The sequence below is a fragment of the Maniola jurtina genome, chromosome 18 (genome assembly GCF_905333055.1).
Source record: "Maniola jurtina chromosome 18, ilManJurt1.1, whole genome shotgun sequence".
Lineage (NCBI taxonomy): Eukaryota > Metazoa > Arthropoda > Insecta > Lepidoptera > Nymphalidae > Maniola > Maniola jurtina.
Window position 1 is genome coordinate 9,127,620 of NC_060046.1, and position 16,494 is coordinate 9,144,113.

General features: G+C 33.7%; 1 protein-coding gene across 8 annotated transcripts in view; it reads left to right on the forward strand.

Annotated features, from left to right (window-relative positions):
• The window catches only part of LOC123874418 (protein unc-13 homolog B), a 419,803-nt gene that overhangs the window by 356,703 nt on the left and 46,606 nt on the right, over positions 1-16,494 (forward strand). For 3 of the 8 annotated variants that reach the window (XM_045919725.1, XM_045919727.1, XM_045919728.1), the window contains exons 1-5: positions 4,418-9,803; positions 12,056-12,099; positions 12,180-12,270; positions 13,666-13,740; positions 14,244-14,463. In XM_045919725.1, coding sequence (XP_045775681.1) covers positions 5,247-9,803; positions 12,056-12,099; positions 12,180-12,270; positions 13,666-13,740; positions 14,244-14,463 — 4,987 coding nt within the window. In that variant the 5' untranslated portion in view covers positions 4,418-5,246. Of the gene's footprint in view, positions 1-4,417; positions 9,804-12,055; positions 12,100-12,179; positions 12,271-12,949; positions 12,959-13,665; positions 13,741-14,243; positions 14,464-16,494 lie in introns of those variants that run through there. The other 5 variants (XM_045919723.1, XM_045919726.1, XM_045919729.1 and 2 more) reach the window with 3 other exon arrangements.

The following is a 16,494-nucleotide window of genomic DNA, read 5'->3' on the forward strand; positions in this document are numbered from 1 at the left end:
CCTGTCCTAAGCCCAGTTAAACCAACTATGGTTTTTGTGGCGCTGAATGTAAGAAAAACCCTCTGTATATTTTTTTTTTCAGTTAATAAATATACATACATAAATACATGAGCGAAAGTTGACTCAAAAAAAGCTATTGGTGTGTGTTTGGTGGACCAGTGCTGGTATAGTACACTACAGCTTCCTAAGATCTGGCCAGACGATTACGACAGATCTCTATTGTCAACAATTGCAAACCACGATGGAAAAGCTAGCCGTTAAACAACTGAGATTGGTCAATTGCTCTAGCCCATTGCTGCATCAGGATAGCGCTAGACCTCATATTTAACGGCAGACGGTCGCTAAATTAAGGAACTGTGATTGGAAACACCCAATATACTCCTCGAACCTTGCTCCAACAAACAATTTTTTCAGAATTTAGACAATTTCTGGCAAGGGGAATAATTCTATTTCGATTCAGTCCAAAAGTTCTATTTATATCAAAGATTTTATTGATTCTCGCTCTCACAATTTTTTTGCAATTGAATCTATGAATTGGGAACCTATGAAATCGCGAAAGTATATAGATAATGAATGGTACATACTTCGCTTAATTTCATTAAAAAAACGTTTTTCTGTTTTCCATATAACGCTGTTTTCATAGGTAAAGGACTTTATACTATAACTACAAACAAATATAGGTAGTTATTAAAATTACTACAGTTGAAACGTAAAAAAAATGCTGAATTTCTTTGGAAAATCGATAAGTGCTGGATCCGCGCTGGATCCAGCTGGATTTGCTTCGATCCAGCAAAAATCCAGCTGGATTGAAAACGCCGCTGGATTGCAATCCCTATATCCAACACATCTAATATCTCCTTTCCGATTACTTTGAGCAATAAGGCCATCTTTGCAAACAATTGTTTTAAAATTCTTTGTTTTGGTTACTTCATGTTTTGTGTGCAATAAAGTTTTCTATCTATCTATCTATCTATCTCTCTTATTACTCTATATTGCACACATTTATACATGTAGAAAATATCAAACAAAAGGACGCAAAGCTGATAGTCATTGCATGTATTTCAAAAACTTGAATAGTCTAATACTTTCTTTGTATCTAATACCAAATGAAAAATAAAACCTTTAAGTTTGTCTGCAATTTACGATACAATTTAATGGAGCGATTTAAGCTATAATTCAACTTTTCACGACAGATGATTTATGTTGGCCAGTCTCACGCAGGGTTAAGCAACTATTGAACCGTTTATTATTAGTAGCAGGAGTCTTTTATTAATAGCCTATTATTCTGCGCGATAAATTGAGGCTATCACTGAAGATTTAACTCAGACCGACGCTCCCTAATACCTTTAAGCGTTATAATGTTAGAATGGTTTATAAGGGGTAATCTAGTAAGTTTTCATTCAGCGCAAAGGCAATAATGCGAAAATGGTTTCAGACCACTAAAACAATGCATTAGGCACATTCTTTGTTTAACCAGCTATCTGCTAGAAGGTACCAAATAATTAATTTATATTTTGCTATTTGCATCGCTACTTTACGTACTATTAAGCAAGTCTTTTGAATCATCTCAATCCATTGCCGGATCACTACTGAGTACGGGTCTCGTCTCAGAATGAGAAGGGTTTCAGTCATAATCCACCACCCTGGACAAGTGCGGATTGGCAAACTTCACGCACCTTTGAGAACATTATAGATGATTTTCTCTTAAGTTTTATTGTAAAATTTCAATAAAAAATATATTCATTTCTTGTCCTGACTGCACAGCCTAAACACTGAGGTTAGAAACTTAAAACTTTGACAATAAGTATAGGTTTATTATGGTATTATCTAGGCAATTACTGTTTTTTTTTTGAAATTTCTCCTCTGAGAGGGTTAAATAAGGGGCAAGAGTTTATATGAAAGCCCGTCATTTTTTAATTAAATATATTCATTAAAGTTACTGGTATTCGGGTTTTCGGTTCAAAATAAACAAATATGCATTTCTTTCACAATTGTTGGAAATTTCACCCAAAAGAAGATTACTTAGGGGTTGAAAGTTTGCATAAAAGTTTGTCATTTTTCAAGTTATATCTATGAAAATTTATTTCGGCTGTAGTTATAAAAAAAAATTCAACCCCAGATAGACAAAGTGACTTCAACAATTCGTTTAAAAGCTACGTAACAAGACTAATAAAACCTGAGTTGTGCATTTCCCATGGAAATCTACAAATCCAATTAGTGTTGAATAAAAGTTTCAGTCGATTTTGGCTGGTCTCCAACCGTTTCAATTGGAGGTTGCTATTCTAGGGAACTTTATACCCCCTCGTTTCATTGCCACTAATTTAGTTTGGTGCCGTGAGATGCAAGAAAATTACTTAGGGATCTCCTCGCATCGGTCGTAAAAGACCTTTAAATTAAGTCATTGATGTATCCGGGAGTGTTTTTCCTTTTCTGAATGAAACTGCCGATGTTCCTATTATCACCTCGGATGAAGGAATTATAAAAGAGTTAGAGCCTATAAGGATTTATTGTTGTGGTTTTGTCAAACTGTATTTTTTTTACGTGAAACTTTTTTGCCCCCGTAGATAAGACATGAAGGTAATTTTATAACACGTGTAAATTAAAAATTTATAACACCCCGACAAGTGAAGGTTACAGTAACTATAAAAGAGCTGATAACTTTCAAACGGCTGAATTGATTTTCTTGGATTATAGCTAAGAAAATATTCGATCAAGCCACCTTTCAAACAAAAAAAACTTAATTAAATCGGTTGATTAGTTTAGGAGCTACGATGCCACAGACAGATACACATATACACACGTCAAACTTATAACACCCCTCTTTTTGGGTCCGGGCTTAAAAATTATCTTATGTGAGGGGTAGCAATGGTGACGGATTTTACGTTGGCTTAGATTTCACCGCCTTCAAAGTTTTGTTTTATTTAGATCGTCCATTTTTTTTTTTAAGTTTTCTTTCATTTTAACTGCAGTTAATATATATACATACATACATTCTTCTTACAACCTGTGATGATTCATTTAACTCAAATACTTCGACGTGGAATCATCTTTGGAGTCTGTTTAAAGCTCACTCTTGACTGTAATCTCATTAGTGACGGTACTTTCTAATATGGAACATACTATAAGCGTCACTCAGAAAAGGCAGGCATTTTAATGAATTATTGGAATGTCCTCCCAAAACAACCTGAGAAGTTTTTCGTCCAGTAGAGGTACGTTGTTAGGAAGGGTGGTGACTAACCGCGGTTGAAGCCTCCCACCTCGATCTTTAGATATAATAAGTTCCCAATTTGACGTAGCCAGAAATTTTATCCGTGATCTCAAACTTATAAGACCAAATTACACTGGAAGTGCCTTGCACTTGGAAAGATAATACAGCTCTCTCTTGGTTAGCTTTGACTGCACCAATGTATTTATGCCTCTTTTAATAATAAAATATATAAGTAATTAGGTCATAATAATTATGTCTCCACTCAAGCTTAAAGGCCGAGCTTTGTCCTGTGAGAGTACAAAAAAATTAATTGGGTCATTTTTTTAAATAAAAGGAAAGAAAAATCTTTATTTGAGGTAACTTCTGAACAATACGTTACTTACCCTGTTTTACTTATTACTAGCTGATGCCCGCGACTTCATCCGTATGGATTCACATTTTTCAAAATCCCGCGGGAACTCTTTGAATTTCCGGGATAAAAAGTAATTTATGTGTTAATCCAGGATATAATCTTTCCCATTCCAAACAGCCAAATCCGTTCAGTAGATTTTGCGTGATTAAGTAACAAACATCCAAACATCCACACTTTCACATTTATAATATAAATATTAAGATGTAGCATACGTCATATTGTGCCTATTTATAAAATAAAGGAAGTCTCTGTGAAGAATTTGTCTTGTCTTGCCAAGCGAGTGTAGAAACTGATAAATGCTAGGGGTTTATTAAAACTGTCGTACCCCTCCCGAATCAGCCCGCTACCATCTTCACTTACCACCAGGTGAGATCGCAGTCAAAGGCTAACTTGTAATGGGTTTTAAAGAAATGTCCAAGACAAATACATAAAATAGCGAATTCTAATTTTAATTATTAATATTACTTTGCTGTTATTTTTACGAATGCGAGTACTAATTATATTTTACGAGCATCGTCATAGCTGTTATATCATTTTGTAGAGTCTTTTATTTATATAGTAACTCACGACGAGTTTATTGAAAATCGATTACATATTATAAGACAACCAACCGATGTTCCAGATATAATGACGCTGTTTATGGCTCCTCAACTTATTTACTGTGTATATCACAGGAATAACAGGGAAGTAGAAAAACTAATCGTATCTAACAGCAGTTCATAAATACATAATAACATTAAGGACATCAAAATAAAGACACTCAAGATTCAATTTTAGAAGCGGTCTTGTTATGATACCTATTGTGTTCTACTTATCTAATTTCATAAATGAATTAAACTAAAGCAACAGTAAATTTTATTAATTACAGCAAATACTTTCATACCATTCTGAGTTTGTTTACCACTGTAAGAGTTGAAGAGGGTATATATTACTAATAAATCCTAATTCCAAATATTTTCAGCGAAGCGGTGGTCGAACCTGGTTCTGCTCCTCTCTCCTTTCTCTCCTTTCCTTCTCCCGAACCAGGTGACATCTTCCACCTCTGAGGATAGAATGCTCACGTGGAATCAAACACGAACCGCTTAGCTGCCTCCACAAAACAAGGAAACTATAAATAAATTCATTAATAAACAGACAGGAAATAAAAAAAATATTCACTAAGATGGATTTATTAAGCTGATAGTTATTTTGCTACTCCAGAACAGAGTTTCAGGAAATAGTTTACTTGTTTTTTGAGGTTCACTACCCCTCCCTTACTGTTCATAACAACAATCATGTACGAATATATGATTGTTACTATGAAAAAACTAGTTTGATCTATAGTAATCCACTCTAACTTTTATTTTTTCCCCCTCTTTCAGAAAAGTGATTTACAATTTTCAATATTTAAAAGTATATTTTTGATGAAAGTAAATAATAATTTAATTCCGTCTAAGTACAAAGTATACATAAAGTGTTAACAAGTTTTAGTGATAATTTTAAAAGTAAACTAACAAAAATAAACAATATGTGTTAAGACGCAAGTGATAAAATGACATTAAAAAGAACCAACTGTGGCGCGAAACTTTTTTGTGCGAAAAGTGTTAAAATTAAAACGATATGGGATGAGTTATAGTGAGAGATGTTATGTTCAACCCACTGTTCCAGCCGAAGATGATGCACGAAATTCACGACAATGCTGGGGCAGGTGCAAACGACGCGATGGAGGAAAACGAGGGCGGAGGGAGTGGGGGTGCCGAGGTCGATATGGACGATATCGGCTCCCTCACTTTACCTCCCGATTTGCCCCCCTACTCCGGTGACTACATCATAAGTGACTATATGGAACGTCTTGGCACACGTCTCAACATCCTGGAAACTGAATTAAAATATGCGTGGCGAGCGCTTGATCTTCTAAGCCAAGAATATGTAAGAATGTGGGATCGATTGGAAAGACTGGAGTCATTGCTTGCAGATCAACAGGGTGTAATATCTACTCTACTTGATTTTTATGCATGTCGCACAGTTACATCTAGAGATCCTATGTCAAGGCTAGAAGTAATAAGAGAAATATTGGGTAATGGCACTGTGGAAGACGGAATAGAAGAAGGATTAGATATAGGGAGAAGTGGAGTTTTATTAGATAACCAAGAAGAGGTCATGGAGTCAAATGAGGCATTCTATAGAAGTTTAAATCAGGCTTATAGAGACGATTTGGTATGTGATGAAACTTCTAGACCTTCTTCACAATTGGACATGATTTGGGAAGCACCAGAAGAAACGGAAGTAGAAATTATACCGACAACATCGAGACAAATTTACAGTGCCAGTGATTATAAAAATTACTGTGGATTACAAGGTGGTCCAGGTATAAGTGAAAGAGACATAGTTCATCTATCCAATTTAAGTACAATAGATCAAATTACAGTAGATAAATTACATGAATTAGATAGGTTGACAACTCAATTACATAAAGATTCGAGAGAGTTAAAAGACTTGAAAACAAGGCTCCTTAGTCCTGACCCAAAAATAACAGCAAAACGTGACAGAGATAGAGATATAGAAGCAAAAACATTGGTTGAAGACGGAAATATTATAAATGAGCAACTAAAAAATGTATACACAGGTGGTGAAAACTGGGGTATAAATGATATGATGAAAAGTTTTGAAGATTTTATTTTAACAATACCAAAAGATAATTCTGTTAGAGACAAGTCTCCGTCTAGATTATCGCATACTGAACATTCAGTCTCCGAAAGAACATTAGATTATTTACAACCATCTTTGTCACCTCGGCGTAAATTTGTACATGAAAGAACAACAACGGAACCTTACACTACAGTAACAGGTCGATTAGCTTATAGTTCAGCTGTAGCTAATGCTGAAATAGCAGCTAAATCGTCTAAATCACCCAGTGCTATGTCAATAGAAAGATTTGAATATAGTTCCCCATATCAAGTAACAGATATTACAAAACAAAATTATTATTCTACAAAAAGTACAACACAAACATTGAGTGAAATATATAAAAGTAGCACAGAGCAACATTCACCGTTATCTGTTCATGAGATATATGATGTACCTTCAGACAACATACTAGACATAAGTTTTGATGAAAACAGATTGAGAAAATCTCCTAGTCCTCCCCCCCCTGCCCCTCCGAATGGCGCTCCACATTTTTCATCAATTGAAGATAATAATGAACTATTATCTGCTCAACAATCTATGCTATCAACAGGTTCCAATATTCCAGCCGATAATTTACGTTTAAGTCCACGATCACCGAAATCTCCAAAAACATCACCAAAACATTTAAAAAGAGATAGTACTAATATTGTAGCAGCAAAATCGGATTCAGGTCTTTCCTCAATGAGTGGTTGGTCTAGTTTAGAAAAAAGTCCGGGTTCACCTAAAACAGGAAGAGTAAGTCATTCAGTGCATGATGGGCATAGAGTAAGAATACCTTCTCCACAATCAGTTCAAAGATTATCATATGAAACAGAATCAAAGCCATATTTAGAAACATTAGTTGATTCATATCAGTTCGAAGAAAAAGATGTGAAAAGAGATTACAATTTGAGGAAAAGTGACAGTTTTAAAGATACGTCAATGGATATAAATAGGATGCAAGAAACAATGGATTCTAGTTTTTTAAAAAGCGATATTCCTTATTCAATATCTAGTCAAAGTTCTATTAGTAATATTGATTATTATTATCAAAATGAAGCACCTTCTATTTACTCTGTGGCAGGCAATAGGCAACCAATTTTTACCACCGTTTATAGTACGCCAAGGGGAATGCTTTCTGAAGATAGACGTTTTTCCGAGTTATTAGATAGAAATGAAATTATGGAGCCGGTTCCTAAGCAAACAATTGATCCTTATCCACCAGAACCTAGCTATCACGCGCAAACTGTTGTGATGTCAGCAGCAAATGTAATTAAAAAACCTCTGATAAGAGCGAACACATTAGGATCAAATGATGTACACTTTCATCAAAATGGATATAAATCAAATAATCACAGGTCTGGATATCCAACAGGAAATTTAACTGATGCACTTTCCTACTACCCAACGTCTAGTAGATATGATTCACCAAAGCGGCCATCTTTAGAAGATCAAATATCCTGGCGAGGTAATAGGTCACCCACTAGTTCAGTAGAGACATCTAGCTTAAAATCACACTCTCTTAATATAGCAGAGAGAAAGCAATTTCAAAATCAGTTACAGCAAGAATATTTTAAACAACAACAATATGATCAAAGAAATGGAGACGCACTGAATGATGTTCAAGGATACGACAAAGAAATGGAACAAACTTTACTTCGAAAAGAACAATATGTAGATTCGACAGGTGTTTTGGTTTCAGAATCGGGTTATTTATCAATATCTTCAAATTTAAAAGGAAAATCACTGGATAAACAAACAAAAAAACCTAAAAGAACTTCATCACTGAAATCTGCAATGTCATCCATGAGTCATTGGCTTCCAGACTTACATTTACCAAAAAAACATAGATCGCATTCTTTACCGTCTGGTGTAGATACAGTACCGGATCAAACGCAACAAGAAAAAACATTAAAAGAAAGACTATTATCTGCTCAGAGACGAAAAAAGAAGTATCACTTGGTTGCATCTATGTCAGGACTGTTACAAAAAGCTAGAAGAAAACAGCAAGCAAGTCACCAATCACTATCAGATCCTGAAACATCTGAAACAGAATGGTCTGGTGGACGATCTAGTGCTCAATCTGAGGATAGTGATAGCGTTTTTTCCGATTCTACACATGAGGGTAACGTTTTTGCTAAAGTACCTACAAAAACTAAACAAAGAAAAGTGAATAATCAAGAAATAGTTGAACAACAGCAAATGATTCAAGACCTGCAACATCAAGGTTTAGAATTTCAAGATGACGATAGTGAATGTATTATAGAAGAAAATGAAAAATTTCAAAGTAATACTTTACCTAGAGATAAAAGTGATGATATAGACTTCCATTTTGCTCGTGTTAGCCAAATGAAAAGTGATACTATCACTGAATTAGAAAAGCTCGATATTGATACCGATATATCTAATATAGATCCTTTTGAAGATGATTTCAAGGATGAAAATCGTTCTCCTACATCTTTGTTTGCTACTGTAGGAGATGTCAAAAAAGCATCAGCATCAGGAGATGAAGGAGTTATTGATAATAATAAATCTTACAATGGCAGTTCACAAGAATTTGCAGTATCTAGGGCATTAGGTAAATATCGACTGCGAAAGTCATCATCTGTATCTGACGATCAAATTTCTGATACATCTCCTCCTAAAATTGAATCAAATATTCCGGAAGAATTTAATGAAGAACAAACCCAGAAAAATAAAAGACTAACTAAAACAAGTCCACCCAAATCAAGTCCACCAGAAATAATAAGTAGTTCAGCCCCAGAAGAATCGATTGCCTTTTCGGAACGCAGTCCATCAATTCAAAGTGTGCGAGGTATGCCGAATAAATTTCAGCCAAGACATCAACAAAGCTTAGAAATTCCGAGCAAACATGAAGACGACGATAGTAAAAGTACACATTCTTGGAGGAGTGGGTCAAGAGTATCATCTAGACGTCAAAGTACAGAAGATAGCATTGATTCGGAAGATGAGTGGTACTGTTACGAGCTTAGAAAGTTAGAAGAAATGGAACATCAGTCACAGTTAGAGGCAGAGAGAGTTAAGACCTTAGCAGAAGAGCCTGAATTTGAAGAAGAGGTTATAGCTGAGTCTAAGGAAGTATTAAAAGAAAAAATGTCCTTTGTATTACGGGAATTAAAGCTTAAAACAGCGACAATCAAGGTAAAATATGATGAAACACCTTCAGAGGATAAGTGGAAGGAGGTAACGACTTTTCCTACTATTGAAGATAAATTTGACGATATGGGCGCAGATGAAGAGTCTGATGATGGCAAATCCTATGCTGATTCGGGCTCAGGCGAGACTTCAGGACCGGATAGTCCAGTACAAAGTGGAGACGAGTTTGAAGAGGACTATGATGCTCCGCAATCTCAACAAGTTCCTGCCGCAGCTGAACCGGCACCGCAACAAGATGCTCCAGTTGGAAGTAAATGGAAACTACTTAAAGCCCTGAAGGATCGAAAAGCTGAGGAGAAAACGACAGAAACACCAGCTGAGACGACTCCATCTACAGAAAAGGATAAAGTTAGTGCTGGTGTAAGTTATCTTATGCAAAAATTTCATGAAATTAGAGTTAAAAGCTAAGCACTAAATTGGAGTAATATTTTGAAAAACTACTTGAAGTATTATGACCTATGTAGTTACTTAGTACTTTCACAGAAACTTGACTGTTTCTGAATATGTTATAAGTTTTGAATAGTTACTATTATCTATATAAAATAGGTTAATAGCAAAGTTAGGCTTACGCATTGGTATTTATACGTCTTGGATATGATTAATATGCTTACTTTATAATATTAAAAGAATCTACAAAATCTTTGATCCATATTATGTATACAATTTACCGACACCTGCTGCTATAAACAATATTCTTCGTAAACACAAGAACCAACAGGTTAATGGTTGTGACTTTGTTTATTAACTCTCGATCACTAGTATTATTGAGAAAACCGATTATTAGATTTTATAATAAACACTGAAAAGAAAACACAATTGACATTTTGAGAATACTACTACGAATTCACTGTTTCAACAATGGCAGTGAAAAATTGCTGTGCAGTCCGAATTTACGACGTTCAGGCATTCAGCCTAAAGTTTGATAAACTTTTTATAGGGGTGCCTACATTATTGTAATATACCTCTACTTGCATTATTATAATATACATTTATACTACTAAAGCTGAATACGTTTGAGGCAATAATTAGGTTTTACTTCTGTAATTGGTACTAAAGACTTTCTAAGATTTACACGAATGGACATTTGGAAATTTTATAAAAAGCTTGAGAAATATTATTTCGGAACTGAAATCTCATATTATACATTGCTTAAAGTAATTGTATATCTAAATAAAATATTATACTCTTTATAAGAAATATAAGTAATAATCAGTATTCGTAAGTTAATGGCTTAGAAAAAATTAGAATTAGTGCCAAGCGCTAATTCACTTTTAATATACACATGTGTGACATCACCATTAAACTTATATTTCATTAAATAGCCTGGAAAATATAAGGTACAAAATCATTCGCCGTCATATCACATCATATCATAAAGATAAACTATTTGTTTTATTCATAGAAGAGATCAACTATCATGAGTCATGACCATAATATTATTATGATGCTTGTATAACATTAATATGTTTAATATATTATGTATTAATAATATGTAGAGGATGATTTTAAACAGTTAAAGCATAAAATAAAATATTTACCCAAATATAGTAAAAATGCTTTTAGTGTGTATGATTCAAAATATTTTAAATGCGTAATTTCAATAAAACCTGACGATGAAATTAAAAATGAAAATAAAATTATGCTTACCAAAATATGTAATTCTTGCTAAATATTCTCACAAAAAATACGCATATAAACATTAAGTGATGAATATATAAAATGATTGTAGTCTAGATGTAAAATTTCCTAGGTCATTCATTCGTATATAGCTTTCGACACATGATAAAAAATTAGAAAGCACTCTAAGTACTAACATTGTTAACCTAGAAAATTAGATATTACCCGTCTGTAAAATACGTGCGGAACTAAAAAAAATCATTAAGAGCAGTTATCACGAAGCGCTTTGGAGGAGTGAGCATCATTACTATGGGACATTATATCAGTTCCTGCTTTAGCCCATTGTCTATGAAAGCTGTTTTAGGCCAGAGCAACACAGTAGGCCATGGGCTGTATGTTACAATAATTTAAAATGTAGCAAGAATCACTGGCAGTCTGTCGTACCATGAAATTCCAATCCTACGGCATGAAGTTCTTACCATAAGGGGGCATGACGTATCGTCGCTTGTCATTGCTTCGGCGTAAAACAGCCTAATCAGTTATTAGCCAGACTAACATTGCTTTAAATCAAATACTAATAAGGAAAATAGAACCAGAAAAGCATCTACCATTTTAATAATCTAAGCATAATTTGTTAACAAGTTAACCTAGCTACGAGTACGTTGTAAGTGTGTTAATTCTCCATTTGCGACATTAAATAGTAATGTTTATTGTTTGACGATATAATTTTCATATTTGCTATAAATTCTTCATTGACTATCTGTTATAACCGAATAAACTGGTTTTGTTAATACTGTGGTTAAAAAATTATATGTTACATATCCAATAATGCAGATTAGTTCATTCAAAATTAATTTTGATTAAATTAGATGAAAATTATATCAATTTAGACTTTAATATTGTTGTTGTATTTACTGTTATTTTGTTATAAATAAAATGTTAGCTTTTTTTGTTTTTATTTTTTGTTTCTAATTGTTATTTTTATTTATTTTTAGAATGGCACCGGTGGATTCAACGACCAGGGCGGGCGAGGAAATGGGTATGTGCAATGGATATTTAAAAACTTCATTTTATTTTCAATTTTATTTCGTTATACTTAATTGAAACTTTTGCTTTTAGGCATCCCGGAGATAATCCATTTTATAGCAATATTGACAGTATGCCAGACATACGGCCTAGAAGGAAATCCATACCACTGGTATCCGAACTTGTAAGTAACATTTTTGTACTATACATTAATTACATCAAAATGGAGCTATAGATCTATTTATTTTTCTGGCCGGTTTCAATTGACTATCTTATCTTTGTATGGAACTATGCTAACAAAAAGAGGTGATGGGGTTTGTAGATTGTTAAAGGTAGATATTTGAAACTGGTCGTAAATGTTTACGGCTCGCATCGACGTACGCTTCCTGATGCTTAGTAACATTAGGCGCGTAATAAATGTTTTCTTCTCAACGGGAAATTTCCATATTATACTGTTCAACAATTTACGGAGAGATCTGCTTTATCTTAAAAATAAGCAACTTCTTTGAATGTATTCCTTTTTTAAAGTTGCTCTACCTTTCTTAGATCTCTTCGTGAATTGTTTTAATTTGATGATTTTGTTAAAAACTTTGGAGCAGTCTATATTATAAGCCCTTCTTTCTTCTTTGATGTATTATGTTAACTGTTATTTATGTGTTTCCCTTCTAATGCTATTTGTGTAGGTGAACTTTACCTACCTAATTTTAGACGGCCTCTCGACACCAATCTACCCGCAATGTATAATGAGCATAGAGGTCACCTGAAATCTTAAATAGCGTAGCGGAACCAAAAAACTGCAACTGAAAATTCCTGATCTAAATTAATAATCTCATTGCATTTTACCCCTAACCGTGGACCCGCAGGTTCTCAAGGTATTTCTCTCCCAATAAAACATTATTTTCTATGCATGAAAATCTTTTAACATTTGATGTTACTGCTTTTAATAATATGAAATTAATTTTCCTATTATTTTATCTACTCTTCAGAATTGTATGCCTTACACGTTTGCATGAGACTGCAGCTACTTTGCTACCAATTCATTATTTTAAACATGTTACTACATATACTACAATTACTAGGTACGTCTACTTAAGACTTGAAAGTTTATGCACGAGCTTATTATAAATTTGATTTATGAATCGAATACTTAGATGATATTATAATTATTCATAACCCCTCGATGAGTCGGGGCTTCTGAAAATAATTTTTGTGCCGTCATTTCCTTTGTTAAAAAAATATTGCACAAAATTTACTTCTATTTATATGCATATTTCATTATTAACAAATAATTATTATTCTTCTAAATATGCAGCAATTTAAAATCGGATGAACCTTTATTTGTTACATTAATAACATTTCGTAGTAATAAACTAAAATGTACTGAAAACAGGCTTAAATTACAGCTTTTTCTTATAGCATGAGTAGTATAATTAAAAATAATCGAGACTGAGAGAAGTTTCTAGAATATTCAACATAGAATAGATAACAATAATAATAAAGTAAAACAGTTAATAACGTATTGTAGATTTTTATAAACTAATGTAAACATATTGTTAATGTTCATATTATTTTCAAATAGACGATGGCAGCGACGAAGAGGAATGCAGGTTTGACATCAGCCGTACATCGAGCAACCTTGAATGATGAGGAATTGGTAATACTTTACACTTTTATGCTTCCTTTATCTAAGAAAGTTAGTGCCAATTCAGTAGTAGATGCTGCTAATTTAATTCTAGCTTTCATACTGGAATAGACAAACTAGGTTTATCCTTAAATTAAGCTTAATTATAAGGCCACCTAAGCAATATAATATACTTAATGCCTTTAGGACATTGATGGGGCTGCCCAGTTTCTGTTTTACGTTAGGGATGCATCAGCAAACACTGTGTTTTTGCAGTCATGCGCAAACTATGCGCATCCCTGGCCAGGTGTGGGCTAGCTTCAACAAAATCTTATGATAGTCAACAGGCTCAACTGCTATTATGCTACTGCTGCAAGGTATCAAGTGGTGTAGTACCCGTGCAGTAGTAATTCACATAAGTTTAGTTTTATTGACTTATTTTACTTAACATTATTCCCTTATGCCTTTGTTAAGTGAAATAACTTGTATTCATTTATTTATTACTCCATTCCTCTAAATCGTAAAGTGTGTTACAGAAAATGCACGTTTACAAGAAGACTTTACAAGCTTTGATCTACCCGATTTCCTCGACAACGCCTCACAACTTTGTGTTATGGACAGCGACATCTCCTACATACTGTTACGAGTGCGAAGGCTTGCTTTGGGGTATTGCAAGGCAAGGAGTTAGGTGCACAGAGTGTGGGGTTAAGTGCCACGAAAAATGCAAAGATTTGCTCAATGCTGACTGTCTTCAGAGTAAGTGTTGTTTTATGTTTACGGTATTCAATGTTGCACTATTTGGTAATTGGTTTTACATGTTGGATTAGAAACAGGCATTTACGGAAGTTCATGATATACAAGGAACCACAAGTTTAATTCGTTATAATCCACCAAAACAGACAAATCTGTGTGGTACCACAACGTGCAGCATTCGAGAGCACCACCCGTCCCCCTACTACTAAAGAAACAGAAAAAGCAAGCTTTGGTGTTGGAGTTGGTATTGTATTGGTGTATATTGTTCGCTTTTTCTACTTTTATAGTAGTGGGAAGATGGGCGGTGCATATCAAACGCTGATTCGCCTTTTTTTGGCAGATTTCAGCGAATTAAGCTTATGACTCCTTCTATAATTGGTTTTACTATCAAAAGTATCCGAAACAATAATTTAATCATCAAACCGGAATCAAAGCTTTGCAAAATTATCTTTTTGTCACTGATGATGTCTACAATCAAGAACCACAAAAACTATTTTGAACAACGAATAATAAGATTTTAGGTATTAAAAGTGACGTATTACCAATTATCAAATACACCGTGATGATAATAAAGATGAGTATGACTTCAACGAAACAGCAAATACTTTCACTTATTTATCGTACATAATATTTTTACCTTCGTAAGTTGTGTGCAATCTATTATTGTCACGGAAGTTGATATTATGTTTTTTTTAGTTTAGACAAAAAAAACAGATAACGTATATAATTCACGTTCACGACCCCAATATGAAGATCGTTACATCATAAAGATATGTTAAAACTTACGTTTCGATGTTTTCTACTTTCTGGCAGCGGCAAAGCGCCGTTCTCCTTATTAAGTTGAAGTAGTGTCAAGAAGCTCTTGTAGTGGGTCACATCTTAGACAAGATCTTTGTTGCACAACGACGCCGGGGGCAGTCATGTTTATTTCAAGATTCTACAAAAAGTTTAAATGGTCGTTATACGTCCACACATTTGCATCAAATTTACACTGGTCAAAAAACTTTAAAGTATTTATTTTGTATCTAAAACACTTTAAAGTCTTTATTATCTATTTAAAAAACTATAAATATTATCTATCTAAAAAAAATTAAAGTCTTAATTATCTACATAATACATATATTTAAATGGAAAAGCTGACAGACTGACAGATCTATAAACGTATAGCTGAAACTATAAGACGGAACTGAAATTTGGTGTACAGATAACTTATATGACATAGACATCCACTAAGAAAGGATTTTTGAAAAGTTAGCCCCTAAGGGAGCAAATAAGGGTTTTAAAATTTGTGAAGTCCGCGTGAACCGAAATCGCGAGCATAAGCTAGCAACTTACAACTGGTATCTACCTACTAAAAAAATAACATCGATTTTATAGAAGCACATTTTCACTAACGCAACGAACAGACAAACATTATTTTTTATATGTAAAATATAAATTACGCAACATAATTTTAACACATAAGTTGAAGGTTGAAGATAGAGGGGATGTTCAAAGAATATTCCAAACTCTTCCTGAGTACTTTGAATGGCACTTGACAGGTTATTCGACTTCCCAAGTTTTTGTCCTTCCGTTCCCAAATTGAATTTCTGCTAGATGTGCTCAGGTATATTGGCGTCGGTTTCTTAATAATTTATTCTATTCACGTATTTATTTAATATCTGTGACATTAAGAAATTATTATGATGTAACGATCTTTTTTATTTCAAAAGCCAAGTTAATAACTCGGATCAAGAATTTCACTGGATGTAGTAAAATATTCAAAATGCGTGATTTTTTTTGCATAATGTACCTATGATAAAAATTAAATGCGATTTTTATCAATATAACATAATATTTTTGACAATCAAGCAAAACTTTAATGTTTATCAATTTCTGGAAAAAAGATAGCAAACAATATAAAACAGCAAATTGTTGTTAAAGATTTAAATGTGAAATGAATATTCTAGATCTTTTACGCCTCTTTTCCATTATTCTGCTTGTGGAAAACACAGTGCACGATATACTCGTATTTTCACTACAGCCAGACTAATA